The sequence below is a fragment of the Bacillus rossius genome, chromosome 2 (assembly GCF_032445375.1).
Source record: "Bacillus rossius redtenbacheri isolate Brsri chromosome 2, Brsri_v3, whole genome shotgun sequence".
In the NCBI taxonomy this organism is placed as follows: Eukaryota; Metazoa; Arthropoda; class Insecta; order Phasmatodea; family Bacillidae; genus Bacillus; species Bacillus rossius.
The window spans coordinates 95,454,872-95,476,438 of NC_086331.1; the positions used below are offsets into that span (position 1 = coordinate 95,454,872).

A 21,567-nucleotide genomic window follows, 5' to 3' on the forward strand; every position below is an offset into this window, starting at 1 on the left:
CTCTCTTGTCACAGGTACCAAATGTGGCTTGTTGTCATATATTTTTAAGGCTGACTTTACAATTAACACAGCATTGAGAGTGCGTTCTGACAACAAAGACCTGTCTTCTGTTTAAATTCTCACTGAAGTTGAAAACCCTCTCTCTACATCTGAATTTCCATGTGATACTGCCAATGCAGCTCGACTACAGTTGAAACTGTTGGATACTTTGGAGACCCTAAAGCATTTTTTAATGTCATGAAATGATACCAGTATTTGTCAATTCTTACTTTACACTTGTCAATTATGTCTTGATCTGGTTCTGACTGCAATAACTTCCACTCATCAAAAAGCAGGTTTGTATTTATGTTCAATGGAAGAGTTGCTGATGGTAACAATATCAAGTGAACTCTGCTCTAACACACTCTTGTTAGGCTGAAGACACTGAAAACATTTCAGTATTGGTTTAAGTAATGATGACTTTGTCATTATATGTTCTACAAATAGATTATAAGCTATATAGAAGGTACCTGAAATAAAATGCTACAAACAACTTGTGTTATACCAAGTTGGAGCATATGTGCCCCTCAGTTAATCTTCATTGGGGCTTAAGAATGTTATCTCCCCCATAAAATTTAAATTTGTTCACACAATATTTTTTTTAATAAAAACATTGAAAGAATAATAAAACAATATCAATACTGTAAAACTTACATGTAGTAAGATGCAGGAAAATGTAGCTCGACAGCTGCAAAACTTTATGGATGTGTGGAAGCGTGTTGATGGCCACTGTTCATGACACATTCATAAAAAATTAAATAAATATGCTAATTTTCCAATGAATTCCATTTCAAAATTTTAAAAAAAGGGACCTTAGGGACCTATCACAAAATAGGGACTTTTAAGGGACCTATGGAAAAATAGGGACTTTTAGGGATTTTTAGGGACCAGTGGCAACCCTGTGATAATGAAACTGTAATGGTAGGTAGCAAGAAAGATGCTGCAGCTGTATTAAAAGAAAAGCAAAATGATCTCATGGTTGTAGGATGCATTTGCCATCTAATTAATCTGGCTGCCGAAAAAGCTATAGGTGGTTTACCCATCAAAATAGATTAAATACTTGTAGATGTATTATATTACTTAGAAAAGAGTGCGAAGAGAAAAGACAGATTCCACAAATTCCAAGAGCTTCATAATAAGGAAGCAAAAAATATTTTGAACCACGTTAGTACAAGGTGGCTCTCTCTTGGGCATAGTTTGTGTAGGCTAGTTGAACAATGGGACCCATTGGTTAGTTTCTTCAGTGAAGAAGTTGTAAGTCAGATATCGTCATCATGTGGTAGCCTTAGCTCGTACAGAATTCCTAAGATAAGCCCTACACAGAAAAAACAACCCAGTCCAAACCCTGTTGGAGTGGGCCTAAATGCCAAAAATGAAAATGAACGCAAAAGGAAATCAGATTCCATTAGTGTCCCTAGTTCCAGTAATAAGACAGTTGCTTTAGCAAGCTCTTGTGACAAACCTATTATGAAGAATCTAACTCCTGTCATTAATCGAGAAGAAGAATTGTTTATGTTCCTGTCATCTAAACTCAGCAAGACTGTCTATTTATTCTTAGTGTAATACCATCATTTGATAAGGTAAATGCAACCCTCCAGTCGGCATCTCCACATATCCATGTCCTTAGGCAACTGTTTGATTTTTTGGGAGACCTGTTATCAACCTTTGTCAAGCAGACAGTAATTAAAGGCAACTCCTTACTTGAACTCGACTACCACTCCATTGAGAATCAGAAAGAAGACACCGATTTAGTTGTAGGGAATCGGTCTGTAAACATTGTGAAAACACTGGAAGACAAAGAAAAAATAGTTTTCTATTCTTCTGTTTGTAAGTACTTTGTCTTAGCTTGCGATTACATTGTCAACAAGTTTCCTTTAAAATATGAGGTACTGAAACATGCAGAAGTTGCTAGACTCAGTAGCATTGAGGATGCCAGCTTTTCTTCTGTCCATTATTTTGTGGAATTATTTCCTATTATGCTTGCTGTAAAGGAAGGGGAAACACAAGATGCTGCTATAGACAAAATACAAAAGCAGTTCACAACTCTTCAGGTCAACGACATTTCAGATATTTGTGCAACAGAAGTTAGTGAAGACGTAAAATGATCTCAGTTAGCTAGTATTCGAGGAGTAGATGGAGTGGCAAAGTATAATTGGATAGCTAGAGTAATGTTATCAATCTTATCCATCCCACACAGTATTGCTGTGTGTGAGCGTACTTTCAGCTTAATTAAGAAGAATCAAGCACAGTTCAGGTCATCATGTCAAATGAAACTGGAAGAAATTTCTATCCTCAAGTCCAGACAAACTGGTGTATGTTATGAACAGAATTATAGTGCAGAATTTTTGAAGAAAACGAAGAAGACGGCAGCTTCCTCTTTGAAATTGCAATGCTCGGCTTCAAATTAAGTTAAAAGGTAGTGAAAAAGCTATTTATATAATTTTCTGTTAATTTACATTTATTTATTTACATTTAATTTATTTACTAGTGGGCAGTGATTAAAATAACATGGCAAAGATTTTATGGAAAATTTTATGCACAACATTTACATCCATTGTTTTTACCCTCGTGTGCAATAAAAAATTAAGGAGTTTTTAAGGACACTTACTTTGCCTTCAACACTATTCAGAGGTAGAAAACTGGTAATATCAACAAGTCCCTCAAAAAAATAATGTTAAATAGCAAATCCACAAAAAATAATATATCTTAATTGATTCTGAATAATCAATGGAACATACATCTAACACAAGTATAGTGTCCATCTGAAATTTGTAGCCATAACATTTAATTGGAGCAGTAATTACATTACTTTGTAAGTTCAAAGTAAGACATTAAAAAACACTATTTTAGTTTAAAGGGAAAATATAAAATTTAATTCATGTGACTTTAAATCTGCTAATTCGTACACGGCATGAAAAAGACGAAAGTGTTTTGTGAGCTATACCTAACCTATACTACCAGAACCAGAAGCTAAATTACATTGGGAAAACATGCACATGCTGATAGAAAATGTAAAAAACCATTTAAATGCACAATCTGAATTCTGAACAAAAATAATGTATGCACATTTAGCAATTCGCTTAAGAGTAGAATTTGTGCATGGATATTTATTTTATGGATTATACAGATTGCTGTTCTCTGCTTTGAAAGACCTAAATATAGAATTCAAGCATAATGATTAATTACGGTGGTAAAAAAAATTTTTTTTATCTTATGCCTTTTTTTACTGGCACTCTTTTACTACAATATTAAAATGTTTTAACTTGAAGATTATTTGGTATTTTTCCATGAAAAAATTTATAGTTCTCCAAAAATAACATTTTGATTTATTTTGTAATAGTATACATAAGGTGACATTTACACATTGCTATTAGATTCACTAATATTACTGATTTGATTGACCAATAGCAGTATTTGTGGTCATATATCAATGACTACAATAACAGTACATTCCAGCTAATCTGAATGTTTATAATCAACTTCCAACTATCATCCCTGTCTACAACTACACAAAAGTTAACCTAATCATAGCTTGGCTTATAAGTACTTCAACTAACATACCTATTAGGACAAGTATTTTCTTAAAGTTATTCCTAACTGAAATTTTTTTTTTTTCATTTCTTCAGATTAGATGGAATGCATTATAAGAGTAGCAAGGAGAATATATATATATTTTTTTTAAGGAGCCACACAAGAGAAATTTGCATATTTACATAGCATTCACATAAAATTAACTACCTATATACATATTACAAAAACATTTATTCTTTCATCAAAAAGCTTACCTAATACACAAACATACACAAAAATTAAAAATCTGATACCCATTGTATTTACAAAGATACAAAGAATACATATAATTTATATCCCTTCAGCTGATATTTCACTTAAATTTAGTATGATGTTTAACAGATTAAACAAGAATTTATTTGTGATTATATAACTAAACTGAATATAGTATACATGCTAAAAAAAAAAAGTCAAATTAACATTTTTTTCTATCAATGATCATAGCCAAAAAATGAAACTATTTTGCTATCTTGTTAATTAACAACATAAAAGCTACTAAATATGTTCAACACATTACAAGTAACAAATTGCATTTGGCATAAATATTGAACACATTTTTCATTACTCATTTTGGAATATCTAAATAATATACTACATATATTATATACAAAATACACAACCATTTCAGGCCCAGTAGCTTAATAAATTACATAGTAGAAATGAGAAACTGTACGTAAATATGTAAACAATTGTACAAATGCACATGCACTGAAAAACCTCTTACATTTTTTTTACGATGCTGAACTTTTCTTGTACTAAAGGAACACAAAATGTAGGAGATTCAGTAAAAGTAGATGAAGTAAAAATTTGCATATACTTACTAAATAAAATATTTAATTTTAATGGAAAATAAAATTGCACACAAGAGCATAATTCCAAAATAGAATTAACCTATAATCACATGTAAATTGCAAAACAATAAGTGAAAACATTATTATTAAACAAAGTATTCACTTAAAATTCACTGGTATTGTACTAGATGTCACATACTTTTTAGCAGTAAAAAAAAAAAAAAAAAACTAAAATATGTGCACGCTGAGTTTCTACAGTTGAATAGTCTTGAAAAGAATATGCTATTTCTGATTGCAAGTTTACATTAGGTTTCAAGTAAGCCACACACTAAAATCCACAATGCTGAACATCAGGATAGTGCAAGCAGTGGGCAGGATTTATATGGCATGTTTTGCATTGACAGACTGAAATGAACCAAGTCTGCTTAGCACCACTTCATAACTGACTCGTCACTTAAAACCCTGTTTGAGGGGTAATGCTGGCTATTAAATAAGTTGGGATGGATAATCTTTACATATGTTTTAAATTCTACCACACTATAAAAGTTCATTATTGGACTGAGCTAACTGAAATGTTTCAATATTAACTTCATTTTAAAATTATAATGATGCATCACATTGTTGAATGAAAAATATGAACAGCTTAGGCTAGTAATTTTTGAAATCACATAAATACTTTTTGCATATAATAAACAGAATATTCTGCAATCTTTGAAAGTTGTAAATGCATTTTTATAATACTTCCTCAGTGAAATTACTTTATTGACAGCATTCATACAAACATTATTTTCCCCCCACAACCTCTTAAAACTCAAATACTTTAATAAGACCAAAAGTCAGCCATTTAAATTTTTGCTAGGCAAAATGATTTAATCAAACGTCCAACTAATTTTACAACTTGCCCTAAATACCAAACATTTGATGGAAACTGAAGCCTTCCAACATGTTAAACAAACATGGCTGTACTGGAAACAAATTTTGGCAGTGTGACACAGATTTTTAAGCATTTATACCAAAATAACAAGAAAATTACTTGAAACGCAACAAATCTAGCTTGCTTAAGCCCGAATCACAATAATCCGTTGACCTCCGTCCATCAATCACATAACCTGTAGCCAACAGGATGGCTCGTAAAATTCTATTCGTCCATCCTTCGAAATCTTAGCAAACTCATACTTTTAACAGAAGGTGGATGAAATTATAACCTCCAAATGTCTGCAAGATTTTTGCCATAATTACCTGAGAGAAAATTTTTTAGCTTATATAGTTATAAATACATACCTTAAATTGACTGTCAAACTAATCTACTTATCCAATAGAAATTTTATCATCAGTTGGAAGCATTAAAATCCAAAAATATGATGTATGAGCGAAGTGCTATAAATTTCTCTGTGAGCTGAAGGATGAATGGATGACAGACGGATAGGCGACCTAGATACGTGACAGACTATTGTAATTTCGGCTTTGCCACATAAGCCTCAGAAATCATAGTGACTGACAGACCACAGCGGTTATAGAAAGGTAATTACAATTTTCTGAACCACCGAGAATGCTTATTTATAAACATAATAAAAAAATTTAATATTTGATAGACTGAAGTATGAGGTTTGAAGAAATTCTAAGAAATTTTTTCCAAGTACGGAAAAAAATTTATTTGTGCATAATAGGTAAATATAGGGTATGTTGTAGACTCAAGTGTTCATAAATGAAAAAGCACAGAGTTTAGAGTAATTTCAATGACATGAAAATGGGGTCCCATGGTGAAAATATTTAATGCCATTCATTCATATTGTACTGTTTTGAGACACCAAAAACTGGCAGAGCTTTATACTATACCAGGGGTGAATGCAACAATTTGAATTTGATTCAGAACTATATTTTAAAAATACAGTGATCAAATGCAAAACGAAACACTGTTACTTGTTTTGCTATTCCATGATGTAATGCAATGCATGTAATTTTACTACACTGTTATCCAACGCATATGCATACAGAGATCACACTGTATTAAGTTTTAACAGCCTCACATCAGTTTTCAAGACATTTTACAAATTTATGATATTGTGTCATCTGCAATCATTGTACTTGGTGAGTCTCCAAGTAATGGATGAGATGTATTCTTGGAAAGTGTTTAAGCAAAATGTTTGTTAACTAGTTTTTTTTTGCAAGAGAAACAAGGGAAAGTATTGAGTTAGAACCCCTACCTTAACAAATTTTTTTATCTAAATGACTGGCTTGCGAAAGAAACACTTATATCTGTCAAAAACTTGGACTTTGACATAACTATAAAAACTGTGGCACAAAATTGTATAGGAGTCTGCACCTTGATTGTGAACAATGCTGGTGTTTGCCTTAAAGCTAGATCTACCCTGTACAGTATGTATTGTTTTCTTCAGAATCAAACACAAGGAAACTCTTTAATTTCTTGAACATTCTGTTAAGTCTTATTTTATCTATTACCTCTTCAAGTATATCAATAACCTCCTCACATCTAAGCTACAATGTTTTATACATGTGACTCACAAAGCATTAATTTTTATTTTTTTAAAATAGCCTAATCAGTATAAACTTTTAATATTAATCAACTATGTAACCTTCTAGCACACCATAACACCCATTTAACAAGCAGAAACAACATATTTATTCCAAGTAACGACTGTGCACACACCATAGCAACGAAGGACACAATAGCTGGTCACTAAACAGTTTTAAATACAATTCTTCCGGACTTCTAGCATACATCACTAATATTAGTAAACAGTGACTATATTATGTCATGTAATGCAAATGAAATAAAGAATTCAAATGCTTGCATCACCCAAAGAAAGACTGATATGTTTACACAATGCAGCAACTGGAAGAGGGAACATGCCCTATTATTCAACAGTGTGGGCAGAGTTTACACCTGTAGGATACACAGCAAGCTTTCTTTATATAAATTAAAGGCTAGCCAATCAGCATCCATTAGAAGAAATTAAACCAATGTACATTTACCAAAGCCATACTGGATTTAAAAATTTAGTGCCTAAATGATGTAGGAGAGCAGCACACTTTCTACTGACTGAAAGACTGGCTGCATCCGAATACTATTCTAATTGATCCCTTAGCTAAGGAATCCATTAAAAGTGCATCATTGTGGACGTAGCCATCTTAGCATTGTTTCCGAATTCTCACAAGCGATGCCGATGCATCCCTACATGCGCTCACTAAACTCAATATTTCTAAGGATGCGTACCTACTTCCATTAGCTTCAAAATAGTGTTTTGGCTTCAGAATTTTGGTAAGATTTGCTGTAAACATAAATAGCTTCATTTATAACTTACAGACAAAGGTAAATGTAAATATAAGTATTAAAAGTGTTATCTATTGGTAAAGTTAGACTTATTTGGGTATTTAATGTTCGTAAGTATTTTTAATATTTTGGGATTCATTACAAAAGCCCATTGTTAAATACATTTTGGCGAATCTTCATAGATATGACTTTAAATGGCTGCATGCACATTAGTATGACCAACTGACAGCAGGTGATGCTAACAGTAAAAGTATACGGATACCATCCATCCCTTATAACTGTGTCCTTACATTGTGGCTGCATCTGCTAAGAGATACAGGGATGTGTATGCTATGGATGTGTATCTATGTATTCGAATACAGCCATAGTGTTTAAAATCCTACCAAGAATAAAGATATATATGATGAGGATAAGTTAGGTTAAGATATGGATGTGAAAGATAATCATCTATGAAATTTTAAGGCAATTAGTAGAAATAGAACATCTATTAACATGTAACAATTTGTAAAAAGATGAGATTTACTTCATTTAAAGATCATACTAAAAATTTGAAAACAAAACTTTGTAAGTTCAGTCTACAGAAGTATGTAATATGAAACCTCAAATGCTAACTAAACTTAAAAGGCAATCTGTCCACATTTTTATGTATTTTATTTTTAATCACAATTTTTTTTAACTATTTGCATTGCTATGTTTTACTGTTAAAACACCAAAATGCTAACAAAATATGTAAAAACTTCGAGAAATTTCCTTGCATTTAGCAAATAAAGATGATGAAATAATTAATAACTCATACCTAAACATGATTTCAAGAATAATTTGGAGTAATGTGCATAGCAAACTAACACTAAATATAAAATTGTTACTGTGACTGATGCAGCTTATTTAACTCTTTAAATCACAGAAAAATAGCACAGTAATATATATATATATATATATATATATATATGAGGTAAAAAAACACATATGAAAAAAAAAATCAGGTTTTGTATTTATATCACATAAATTTCTATAAAATAAAATATTAAAGTAAACCCCCAAAAAATATATTGGCCAGTCTCTCTTAAGAAATAAATTATTTGGAAACTGATGTGCTTGCATTTCTAGCAAAAAAAAAAAGGCAGTTATTATGTTTAAAAAGATAAATAAAAAATCAATTACCTATTGGTATTTTAATAGGCATAAATGTTAATATTGGAATATTATAATATAAAATTTATAGATAAAAATAATACAATTCAGCTCTTATTTTGTGATCTTTACAACTCTTCCAGGGTTAAATTCCTTGGCACATATTTATTTTTGGGAATGCATACTTCTCCTAACTTGTCTACACATGAGAACAAACATACGTTCAAATATCAAGTCACAGTTAACACATTAGAAAGTTAAAAATGCATGTTTCTTCAAACAGAATAAAAAATACTGTATCAAACCACAACTTACTTATGTCATAAATGTATGCTAATTACAAATTAGTAAACGGAGGAACAAATATATATCGCCAACATAAAATTAAATGAACATGAAAAACTAAAGAAAAAAGAATTACAAACAACAGAGTCCACTTGTAGGGATATGTCTTCTGAATTCTTGGTTTTGTAGGTCAAATTATTATTAACCTAAGTTACGAGTGTGTTTATCAACATGAATTACCTGACTAAATAAATAATATAATGTACATAATAAATGCTTCATTATTAGACATCATTAAATAACTTAAAATATTATATAAGTAGCTCACAAAATTAAACTAATGTTTCAGACACACACACATGAATTACATAAAATGGCAATTTCACATTATTTATCTACTACATTTTCATTATGAGAAAACCTATACATAATATGCAACTTAAGATTTTCATAATGCAAACAAAAGCGACTCTGTTAGCAAACTTTTTTTTTTAAATTACACATTGGTGTTGTCTCAATCTGTTTTCATATTCTATTTTAAACTCGCACAAATAATAAAAACATCCTCTTTTATAATGGCACAAACTAAAGCTAAATTTTACATTATGCTATATCCCTAAACAAAAGAAATTTTGAAGTAACAATCAGCTGCTTATTATGTTAACACTGCTTTGCTTTTTTTAACATCACAAAAAAAATATATTCATTATAGTCTGACCATTCAAAATGGGTTACCTTGAACTTCAAAGAGAAGGCTTCAAAATATGTACTAACAAATTTTTGCCAACAAAAAATTACAATGAAAATTATCCATAATAATTTTATTTCACTACTGATATAGCCGATCAAAAATTTGGGGAAATGATTTATTTCACTTAAAATTTTAAGTAGAAAATATATAGCCTACCTGATGTTAAAAATTGTATTCCATTCTCAGGTTTGGTTATAAACATTAAAATGAGAAATAAATCTCATTTGACATGGTGTCAAATGCATTTAAGACCATAGTAGTGAAAATGTCAGTGGCAGACAGAATTGTCGTAATGTGCAGTAGATCATAAGACAACATATACAGAACTGTGTGAAAAAAAGGCAGTCATTTCCCTTAAAGAACTCAAATTTAGACAGGATCATAATGTATTTTTATCAAGTTATTTTAAGCCCAGTCTACGATGACAGTTGCAGAAGATGATGTAACAGGAGTAGTAGGTTCAGTTTGCAGAAATGTAGAATGCTAATCATAGAACTTAAATATAATCAAACTTTTACAGCTACTACTGCCAATCAAGTATCAAAACTACATACAAAACTTTGTTGTTTTAATTTATGTAGCGACAACATATGTTTATAAATACCTATAAAGGGGAAGAGAGATTAGTTTCTATGCAACTGAACCAATGCTGTTCCTGCAACACAGATTTCACCACGAATTCTACAAAAGAAAAGAATTGCATAATCCAGATGACAAGTGCAAAAGTAAACTCGGTACTGTACCTGTGAATGATTTGCTTTGGAATACAGCCATTTCTTTAATTCTTTACACACATTTGAAAATATTATTTTTATTACTTACAAATACCTGTAAAAGATCTTTCTCATGCCGAAAATTAACTTCCATTTCAGTAATAGCACTGGTTTTTACATATGTTATTGTTAACATTACAACATCCAAGAATCTAACCAAATAAAAGTAAAAAACAATAATATAGAGCTGGTTTCACCATCAGAGATAAGGAATTTTATTTGGTTTGAGTCTTGATCTTACACATCATCATGAATGTTTTAATTTTCTCATCATTACTGTTAGTTAAGGGTTATTTCTGTAAATTTAACAAGATAACTCTTGTATATGTTGTTCTAGCACTGATATTTACTAAATGTAATATAATGGGTGTAATAACTTAAGAAAGTGCTGATAATTACAAATACTTGCTTATATTTTTTACATCTATTGTTATTACATTTAGTAAATAACTGTTGAAAATATTTGTGACAGAAAAACAAATGTAAGAGAGGTATCATATAAAAATGTGCAGAACTAATCCCTTGAACAAAGAAATGAAATAAAAGTGAAATTATCATTATGGCATGTGAGAGAGCAAGAACCAAACCATCTTCATCATCAGCTATTTATGTTCCACCAAACACCTCAATTTTCTCAGTTTCTCAAGTTAAATATTTAAACATGTAATTTTTAAGTATACAGTTTTGTTATTGTAAGAGATATGTAACACAAACAAATTACTTGCAAAATTTAATTTGATTCTTAAGAGGAAAAAGTGATGGTAAAATTTACTATTGCTTGTCAACCCCAGCAACGCAATTATTTTCAAGAGTATGGTGCAATCTATGTATCTTTAAATTTCTATATAAAGTATAAGACATGGTGAAACTTTATTCAGTAAAAAATTAAAATTTTTATCCCAAAAAATTTTGATTTCCCAACTTTAAAAATGTTGTTGGTAAAACTTAACCACAGTGTCCATATCTGTCTCTCTATTCATTTATAAAAGGAAGATACTTTATAAGTTAAATAATGATTAACTTTACACGAAACTTACCTTTGAGTAATTTACTGCTATGCTGGTGTTCAAGGTCCTTTCAAAATCAGTTATATGTCAGTTTATAAGAACTCGTGCTCTTAAAAAATATTGTTCAGTAGCAATTACACTGTACTAGTATTTATATAGTAAACATGGAATGTGAATTTACCCATTTCTCACAAATAGTAATACTTTAAAACTATGATTTTTACATCATTTGAACCATACAAATGTACAAAACAAATAAAGAACGAATCAATGAATTCTTGCCACAATGACTAAAAATTCAGTAAATAACTTATACATACAATAATTAATTTTTATTCTTATGACCTCAATAACATGAGAACTATGTAAATGAGAAGAGAAAACTTAACAAAATAAACAGCTATTACACATGATATAAACTACAGGATGCTATAAACTACTCAAGCTTGATTAGAGGAAGTTGAAAATTATGAATTTAGCTTGAAATAACGCAAGTTCATTGGCTGCCGACTTGTAAGTCGTCTCAGCTGGTTTGTCTGTGATTCGATCCTTCTTTGGTTGAGGGTTTATAAATGGTTGAGATTCGTCTAGATGAACAGTAAGCCAATAGCAAAATTGTCTAAGAGGTATATGAGTTTGAATTCTAGCCTATCACAGAATTAATCTGTGAATTTTGCAGGTCTCTACTAATTAATCTTAATAGTTTGGCGTGCTTCTGTATAATTTGCTTTTTAATTAAACGTAATGTCCATGCAACATTTTTGCTATGAAAAAATTAACCTCAACAAAATACTTTTTTTTCCTGCTTTTCGAACTTGATTTTATCATAAAATGTGCTATGATTATGCGGTACAAAACAGTAATCAGAACATCCAAAAACCATTTACAACAGTCATTCCTATCAACAATATAAAAGTCTACCTTAACGTAGCTTGTCTTACACCTGGTCCAACTGACAGCATATTAGCCATCTTGAATGAAAGAAAATGCTTGGCAAGAATTGAGTGATCAGATTATTTAGAATGCACTATAGATAAATATTAATTCAAACCACATAAAGTCTTACTAGGAGGAAGTGAGAAGTCTCATATCATGGTATCATACACTGAATAAACAGCTCATTGTGCAGTACTTTCAAGAGTTCATACAATTCATCATATGTTACACAAATTACATATTAACCACCAGTTTACATTGAAACACATTCAGAATTATCACAATGTTAACACAATAACACATTCCTAAATGCAGCTAGTTTCATATACTGATTTTCTACATTTTTACCTGTGAATCTATATGCAGTCATTACAAATTTTAAAATATCTGTTATGTTTGTTAAGAAATTATTTACACCAGTTCACTCACTTCAAGACAGTACATAAAAAAACGTTTTGTGCACTATGATGTTTCAATTCATTACCACAGTATAAAAATGTCACACAGCAACCATGGTGAACAGTTCATCAGTTCTTACAAAGAAAAGCAACATCTTAAAAACACATACATTATCCTACATTCAAAGATGGCAATTAAATAAATATGTACTGCACTTTTATCAAAATCTTTAAACAATTATTTTTGCTACATGAAAACATAATGACATATCATTTAACATATGAACATTGCATACCTGCCAACCTATGAAAATCTGAATTAGGAAGATTATTAACACAAATAAAATTACCGATTTAGACAAAAAAAATTACCTATATGGCTACAATGCAGACTTGTACTGCTAAAATACAACTAAATTACACAAATCACCCACTATCAAATAATATATAGCTACATTAAAAAATATTTGTGTGTTGTTACCTGTTGACTGTGATACTTGAAGATCAGCACAATATTTCACACAAGAATACAACTCACAGAATCTATCTTGGCTTCCGATAATAATTTTACCAGAAAATTAATATAACATAGTCAAACAATGTGGATTATAAGAAGAAGAAAAATAATAAATAAATGCTTAGCTAATTTGGAGCACTGGAGCACTGTGGCTTTAAAGAAGCAACTGTTGCCTTCTTTGCTCTCTTTAAGAACTCAGAACTAAAATTTTGTTCATAATACAAATTTGATTTTCTTGTCTTCAATATTGAAAGGGATTCTAAAGTGTCACTGGACATGGAGGATCTGAATTGTGTTCTGTTCTTTTTCACCAAACTGAAAATCCTTTCACATTCCGCATTGCTGTGTGGAATGGAAAGTATTGACAGCATTATTCTACAAATTTTATCATATTTCAAAATACCATCAACTCCACGAATTTAGCTCGTAAATTATAAATCAAAATCACCCGTCTTAACTAACCATTGAACGAACAAGCGACAACGTACTCTCTGTAGAACTGTGTAAACGAGAAAAAACAATCGATAGTCATGAGCACAACACGCGATACATCGATCGACATGAATGTTGAATCGATTTGGAAGACACCGACTTTTTTTTTTTTACCGCGAAGCTATTTTAAAATAGGAAGAATTCAGACAATTTCGGAAAATCGTAAAGAGCAGTTATAATTCGGAAGACTTCCGGAAAAATCGGAAAGGTTGGCAGGTATGACATTGGCTTCTGCGTTGAAACTACAGCTACTGGCAATTACTTCTAGATGTTTGGCATGCTCTGTTTCATGCTGTCTACCAAAAAAAATAGTTGCAAAAGAGATGTAGGAAATAAAATGTTACCAGATGTGACTACAACCCAAACACCAAGATATATTCAAATTATTCTGTAATCAACTAATAAAACATGAGTAATACATCAATAAGACAATTTTTTATAAATTGCACACATAAAGACACATTTTTCATCACTGAACACAGTATCATATTGTGCTAGTTCATAATTTTCCACATTTAATAAATTACAATATTTTCTAAGTGTTACAAAAATTTATATCCAATTTTTTTTTATAATTTTACTTCAATAAAAAAAATTGCAGAACAATAGACTCCTATTCTCAGAACAATGTTTGTAACAAAGATTAAAATAGAAGTCAACCGAGATACCATCACATTCATAATATAACTCCAAGGTACATACACAAATTAATCTATAGCAATAAAAATTGCAAATTAAAGTCTTAAAGAATAAAATATAATTATTAATCATGTATAAATGCTGAATAGTGATAAATATAGAACTCCCGTGAAGATCAAAATTCAAAATAATAATTTACATTGGCAAGCAAACCTATGTATGTGTTTTAAAACTTTTTAACTTCAAAACTTGCAGCAGGCTAGTTCAATACAGCAACCCTAATTAAATTTTATAACCTTAATTACAGACGTTTTGCAACTCTTATTGACCTAAATAAAAACAAAAACCTGATTGTTGTATATATAATGAAAATATTGACTTATACCAACCATCTTCCAAATTCCTGACTTATTGAGATGACAGCTCTGGGCTAAAGAACAAACATAGCATAAACTGACCAGAACTATATATTTAGGTTAGAGCAAATTGGTTTAGGTTAACAGGCAAGATTGAATAAGGCTAGAAAAAGGAAAAAAAATAGCAGACAAAATTTTTAATACTCATCAAATGTGGCTTATGTCTGGCTTTAGGATAAGAATGCCATGTCTTGCAATCATTTATGTATGGAAAGAAAAATAACATTCGATAAAAACTTATAGTAAACTCATCTCCATCACTAATTTATCCTTCAAAAAATCATTATGATTAAAACATGAAATCAAAGATGGAATAAATCTCTTATAATAAATCTGAAATGGCTAACATGCAGTGGCAGCTGGTGAGCTGTTGCAAACTGTGCTACTATTTACTTCAGACTGTACTATCTTGCTTCCTGTCTGATGCTACAGCCACTGGATGCAGCTCTGCATTTAACTGCACTACCTTGTTGCTTGCTTGTGAATTATCATCATAAGTTCAGTGGCCCAAAATGGTTTCTGGTGCAAGCAGCAAGAGTGTAGACATGAGCAAACCCAACTGCCACTGAATGGGCATTCACAATCATACAGTATGTCAAATGTTGATGGGTAACATGCAAAATGAAACATTAACAGGGTGCCTCTCATTTCAGGTCATGAATTTGTATTTATGTTAGTCAAAGATGAAATTGTAGAATTTTTTAATAGTTTGACTTTCACTAAATAAAAAATGTATACATAGCATACTTTTTGTATATATAATTAGTTGCCAAAGTTCCATTTTTATTATTTTCAGGGAGTACAAATGAGAAGAATTAAACATATCACAGAACTGAAACTTTTTAGGTTTAAAGACAATGCTACGGGCTACTTCAAGATCGAGTTTGTATTTCTATTATAATTTTTTTTTTCTTGGCTGTCAAAAATCTCACAAATTTCAGAATTTCTAAAGGCTAGAAATACTTATAGAAAATTAGCCATTTAGCCAGTAGCATTGTTGTTATACCTAGAATGTATTCCACTAGATTCTCCTTATTTGTTCGGCTCGATTAAGTAAAAAAATTTAACTTTGGCAGCTTATTATGCAGAAAGTAAGCAATATAAGTATTTTTGGTTTGGTAACAGTTAAAAAATTGAAAAAGTTTACAAGTGTTTAACTTAAGATAATGACCTGAAATGAGATGCACCCCTTTAAGTTAGTTTGTTTTGTTAGTGACAGATCCTAAATAGGGAATTGAGCACAGGATACATTCTGATAATTAAAGTTAAAAAAAAATTTAAGAAAACATCATAGCTTGCACTATATAATATGTGTAGCAAGCAATAGTAAGAACACAATAACATTCATATGTGGTTGAACATTCAACCTCAGTATTTTAGGTAATTTTAAAGTATACAATATGGCTAAGCATGTTTATGAGAATGCACATGCATTACTATACACAAGACCTAATCATGAAGTTATAGGTGGCAATAGTGTAAGAGGAGTAACACAGACTTTGTTTGATGGCACTAGAAATGATAAAAAGTAGTTCTCAAAATTTTATTATTGATGGTTAAATTAGCATATCATTGTTTAGGTTTCTTTGTTTTTACAAGTATATTTTATAAATGCAGTTATTTTTACAAAATTATGAATAAGAAGTCTTTGAGAGTAGTAACTCCTGCACAGTATTATCAAAATTACATCATGAAAAAAAAAAAACTTTTTATAATAAGACAATTATCAAAAACTATACTGATTGATACAAATAAAATAACTTTTGTATCTCAATACCTCAAGCTCTAAGAATTTAACTACATATAGAAAAAAACATTAAATGTATAATTAGCTTAACATGACAATATATTGAACATAAAAATGTGTAAATTTTTCACTACTAAGACAATATGCATGGTTAATGATCAGACTTATTTAACACTCCTCACTTTCATTCTCAATAAACATTTTACAGTAAAACCTCTATATAATGAATGGTCTTTAATTTTTACACTATTTAATAGGGAGATTCCTTAAAAGGAAATAAAATTATTTCCTGTCCCGTTTGCTTTTTCAAACAATTACAAATTTGATATTTTCAATTTTTAATATAATAAAGCATGGTTACTACAAAACTTCAGAATCTAGATTTCACTGATGAAAAATAGAGGAATATTTATTCTTAAAAAATGAAATCATGGAATACTTGGCTATTTTAAAAACCATGCAGGTAGTTAAATATTAAATTACAATACTAACACTGTTTCCTTTTAGAGAAATGGTAATGTTTATTAACATCTGCATTACAGTTTTTTTATTTAGCACCTGTTTTCCTTATAACTCAAAATATGTAATCCATACACAATGGTTTAAAAACAGATATTGCTTTAGCATTTTCTAAGCATACACAGAAGGTAATAAATTCCTGCTATTAAATTTCTGAAAAATTATATCATAACTTTAATACATAAAGAATTGAATTTTTTGTAGTGTTATTCCAATCAAAACTTTCCTTTCTGATTTTGGGTTGCAAGTTTCCATATAAAAAAAATTGCAACATTAATGAATAGGATATAATATATAATTTGGTATGTTGAGTCCAAGTGAGTGATAACTATTCAACATGTCAGCAGTTAATAATGAAAGAATCATCCATCCAAACCAAGCAAAGTTAAGAATACAGGTAGAGTTGATAAAGCTAATGTCAATGTGTGCTGCAAATAACCATTAAGGCTTGGTCTCACACGCTGAATTGGCTATTTCATTTCCTTTTCAATGCTATTAATTAAGGACATTTCCTGTAAATTTATTCAGATAGCTCTATTGCATTTGTTGTTGGCTCACAAATTTTCTCACAAGATATTTACTAAACGATCTTCAAGCTGTAAAAATTCAAGCAAGTGGTCATAATTATGAACACTTGCCAGCAATTAACCGCTGTACTGGAATTTTAGTAAATATCTGTTGAGAAAATATAAGACAAAACATAAAATGCAAGAGAGCAGTTGTGATTAATCTGTAGGAAAAGTACTCAAATAACAGAAATGACAAGCCAACATGAAGTGTGTGACTGAGCCTTAATAATGCACTACTGCATGCCCTCACAACATGATTTGTTGAGATTAATGTTAACTGCAGCTACCATGTATTATTATTGTCAACATGTTTAGACTTAAGAATTTAATTTTACAGGAAAACAAGAATCTTTTTAGATACTTGGTGTAATCATTGAAAGCAGTGAGAATCAGACATACAATGCAAAGAAAGGCTGCAAAGTTTGAAAAATTTGCAATTTCTAAGTAAATAAATTTATTTACCTTCTCATAAGCTATGAACATTGATTTGAAGCAAAATCAATAAACTTCTGTGGGCTGCGATGGACTGCAGCAAGCACATTAAAAATGATTACTTGAGGCATAATAGGTGTCCACTTTCAGTACTTGTGTCCTTTAGGTCACATAACACATTGGCATGCTTAGTTAAAAAATAATCTGACGATGAAAATTATCAAACAGAATTCATTGACTAACTCATCATATGAGATGATACAATAACTTTTCTGTAGTGTCATAATTAGTCCTGCAACATGATTATTTTTTATTTAAAGGCAAGAGACATAATCATTAGCAAACAAAACTGCAGTGCTCACTTATGGAAATTCTCTGCTATCCACTTGCAGATTTTAATTTTCAATATAACTTGATTTCCCTGACCTTCCTAATAATATTGTCAGGTCTTTAAATGCCTTTGTTATAAATAGATTTTACTTAAGAAATATTAATTTAAAGAGCTGAAATTGTTTAATATTAAATATTATTCTTAGTGAGCTAAACACAATTTACATAGAAGTTTTTTGCAATAAGGACATAGAGAGGTTTTACTGTACAGTAATAATTTATCAACCTACATATAAAAATATAAAGCGGAAAAGTGATCATCAAAAGAATTAACTTAAAACTTTCATAAAGACAAACTGAAAGGTTTAAATAAAAAATGCACTGAAAACGTATACAAATAAGGAACTACAATAATGGATATAGCACAATCATACTTTCAAATATAATTTTCTCTACAAGCAAAATAAACTCTCAAGCCATTCAGGGCACTAAAATAACATATAAAAAGGTCCAATTCTTTGGCACTTAACTTCATAGTGATAAGAAGATGAAAACAAGAATTTTATCAGAGACAACACCATTATTTTTATAGGTATTTGCCAGGCACTTGCATAATTGTTTACTTGTCCAGTATGTAAAATATATTATTTACACACATGAATTACTCCACGTTGCTAAAAGTTCACGAGACATCATTTATCAGCATGTATGAATACGGCTCAAAAAGTACTGATAGATCAATTTTTTTTTTTAAAACAATCCACAGTCCTTGAGATTATTCTTAATGATGACATCAGTCACAGCATCAAATACAAACTGTATGTTGTTTGTATCTGTAGCACAAGTAAAATGTGTATATATCTCTTTCTGATCTTTCCTCTTATTCAGGTTCTCAAATTTCAACTGAATATAAGCTGCAGCTTCTTCATAAGTGTTGGAACCTATAAAACAGAATAAAACACCAAAAATTGTATTTTAAAGTGGTTGTACACATAAACTTAGCATTAGCTAAGAGCATTTCACAATTCAAATTTTGCTTCAAATAAAATAACATATAATTTTAATTCCGATCGCATGAGAAGAATAGTTATGTACTTGGTGAGGGAACCAGTAGAGGAGAGTGCGTCAGCGGCAACGTCACTCAACGCATGCACCAGCTGTCAAATGGGAAGGCTAAAAGGAGGGGGAGGGGGATTAAGTACTTAGCGAAGCATACTATATGCTAGTTGTAATGGCCGGAAGGGGACACGGCAGGGGAGAGGTAGAAATGATGCAACAGTGATGCTACGGAATTCTCGTAATGCTGCTTGTGTTTGTCTACTCCTCAGTTTTAATAACGGCTGACGATTGACTTTACCATATTACTTTTATTTTATTTAAAGTATCTACAAATTATTTATTTGTGTGGAAAATCTATTGATTTGTGCAATTAACTTTATAAGTATCATTAATTTTTATGTGAATAGTGTGATTGAAAATGTAAATAATTTATCTCTATCTATACCAAATAAGCAAGAAGTTTCACTTCTGTCATGTACGGACTCCACGCACACATGACTTTTTTTTTAGTTTTTCAATTCAAGTTATATTAAGTAAAATAATAGGAAATGGCACCCCAAACATATATACCAATAATAAAAAAATGCATAAAAAATTGACAGGCAGTTGCAATACAATTTCCTCCCCAAAAAATAAAAATTGTTCATTAAATGAGACATACTAACTAAAACAAAACAATTTATGAGTACTTGAATAGTGTTAAAATGCTTTAAATAAACAGTTTAATCAATCTTTGAAATGATTTCCAATGTATCATCCAATGGATAATAATTTACTTTTTTTATGTAAAAATGCCTCCAAAAAAGTTTTGAGTGTTCAAACAATAGATGTTATTAACAATATACATCAAATACTCATCTCACATGCAAAAATGTGACTCTTGTTAGGGCAACTTATTTTGCTTAACTGTTTTTGCCTATCAATTAGGCCAAAATCAGTTTGATTCACTAATAACAATCTGTCAGTTTTGAGGTTATGTAAATGTTACTGGTTAGTGCAACCCATCATGAACCTTAGTTGAATCAGCAGTATTACAAACCGTGTAATTTTAAGGCTGTTTCTGTAACTACGGTACGGTGTGAGTACTGATATTGTTATCTAATCTATAAATGGTATCCAGTTACAATTAAATTTTTTTTCTAATTATTTCAAATAAATATAAAAAATACAGCATTTTTATTTTCTCTAAATTTATTTTATTCTAATCCAGCAAAATAACATTAATTTCACCACTTTTTAGTACACAGATTTATTGTTTTTATATCTGAAGAGGAAATTAGTATACACAAATTCTTTAGTGATGTCAACGTTGAGCACCTGCCCCCCAGCATGCAGGTTTACTTCCGCGCTACTGTGCAGCTGGCTACTTGTATCTTATTTTAAGCTGTGCATTTAGTCATTAACATGCTATTGATTATTCATGTACTAAAACATACCTGCTTGCTAAAATATGTTTCATTCCTAGACCATATTTTCTCTTGAACAGCAAAACACTGCTACATTATAGCTGTTTGAAACTATTTTTAATTTTTATATACTTACTAAGTAATTTTACCATCACTTTTTGCAATAAAATTCAACTCAGTCAGCCTGGTATTTTCAGTAATCGGAAATGAAAAGTGTTGTATTGATTAATGTATTTACTTAGAATAATTTTACAACTTAAATGCACTAATCCAAAATAATCAATTTCTTGCATTAAATAGCCCAGTCACCAATCCAAAGATTGTCCATGTAAATGATGATACACTTAAGGGTGTAGTATCATAGATTATTTTGCATATAATAATTAATGTTTTTACATATGATTTAAAACAAATTCATAATATAACCATATTTAATTGTTGTAAAAGTTTTTTTTAATTCTAAACAAC

At 30.3% G+C, this 21,567-nt stretch overlaps 1 protein-coding gene across 1 annotated transcript in view; it reads right to left on the reverse strand.

Annotated features, from left to right (window-relative positions):
- Positions 1-3,342: 3,342 nt before the first annotated feature.
- The window catches only part of LOC134529488 (guanine nucleotide-binding protein G(i) subunit alpha), a 61,684-nt gene continuing 43,459 nt past the window's right edge, over positions 3,343-21,567 (reverse strand). The window contains exon 6 of the mRNA XM_063363627.1: positions 3,343-19,575. Within this exon, the coding sequence (XP_063219697.1) occupies positions 19,385-19,575 (191 nt within the window). The 3' untranslated portion in view covers positions 3,343-19,384. The remainder of the gene's footprint in view (positions 19,576-21,567) is intronic.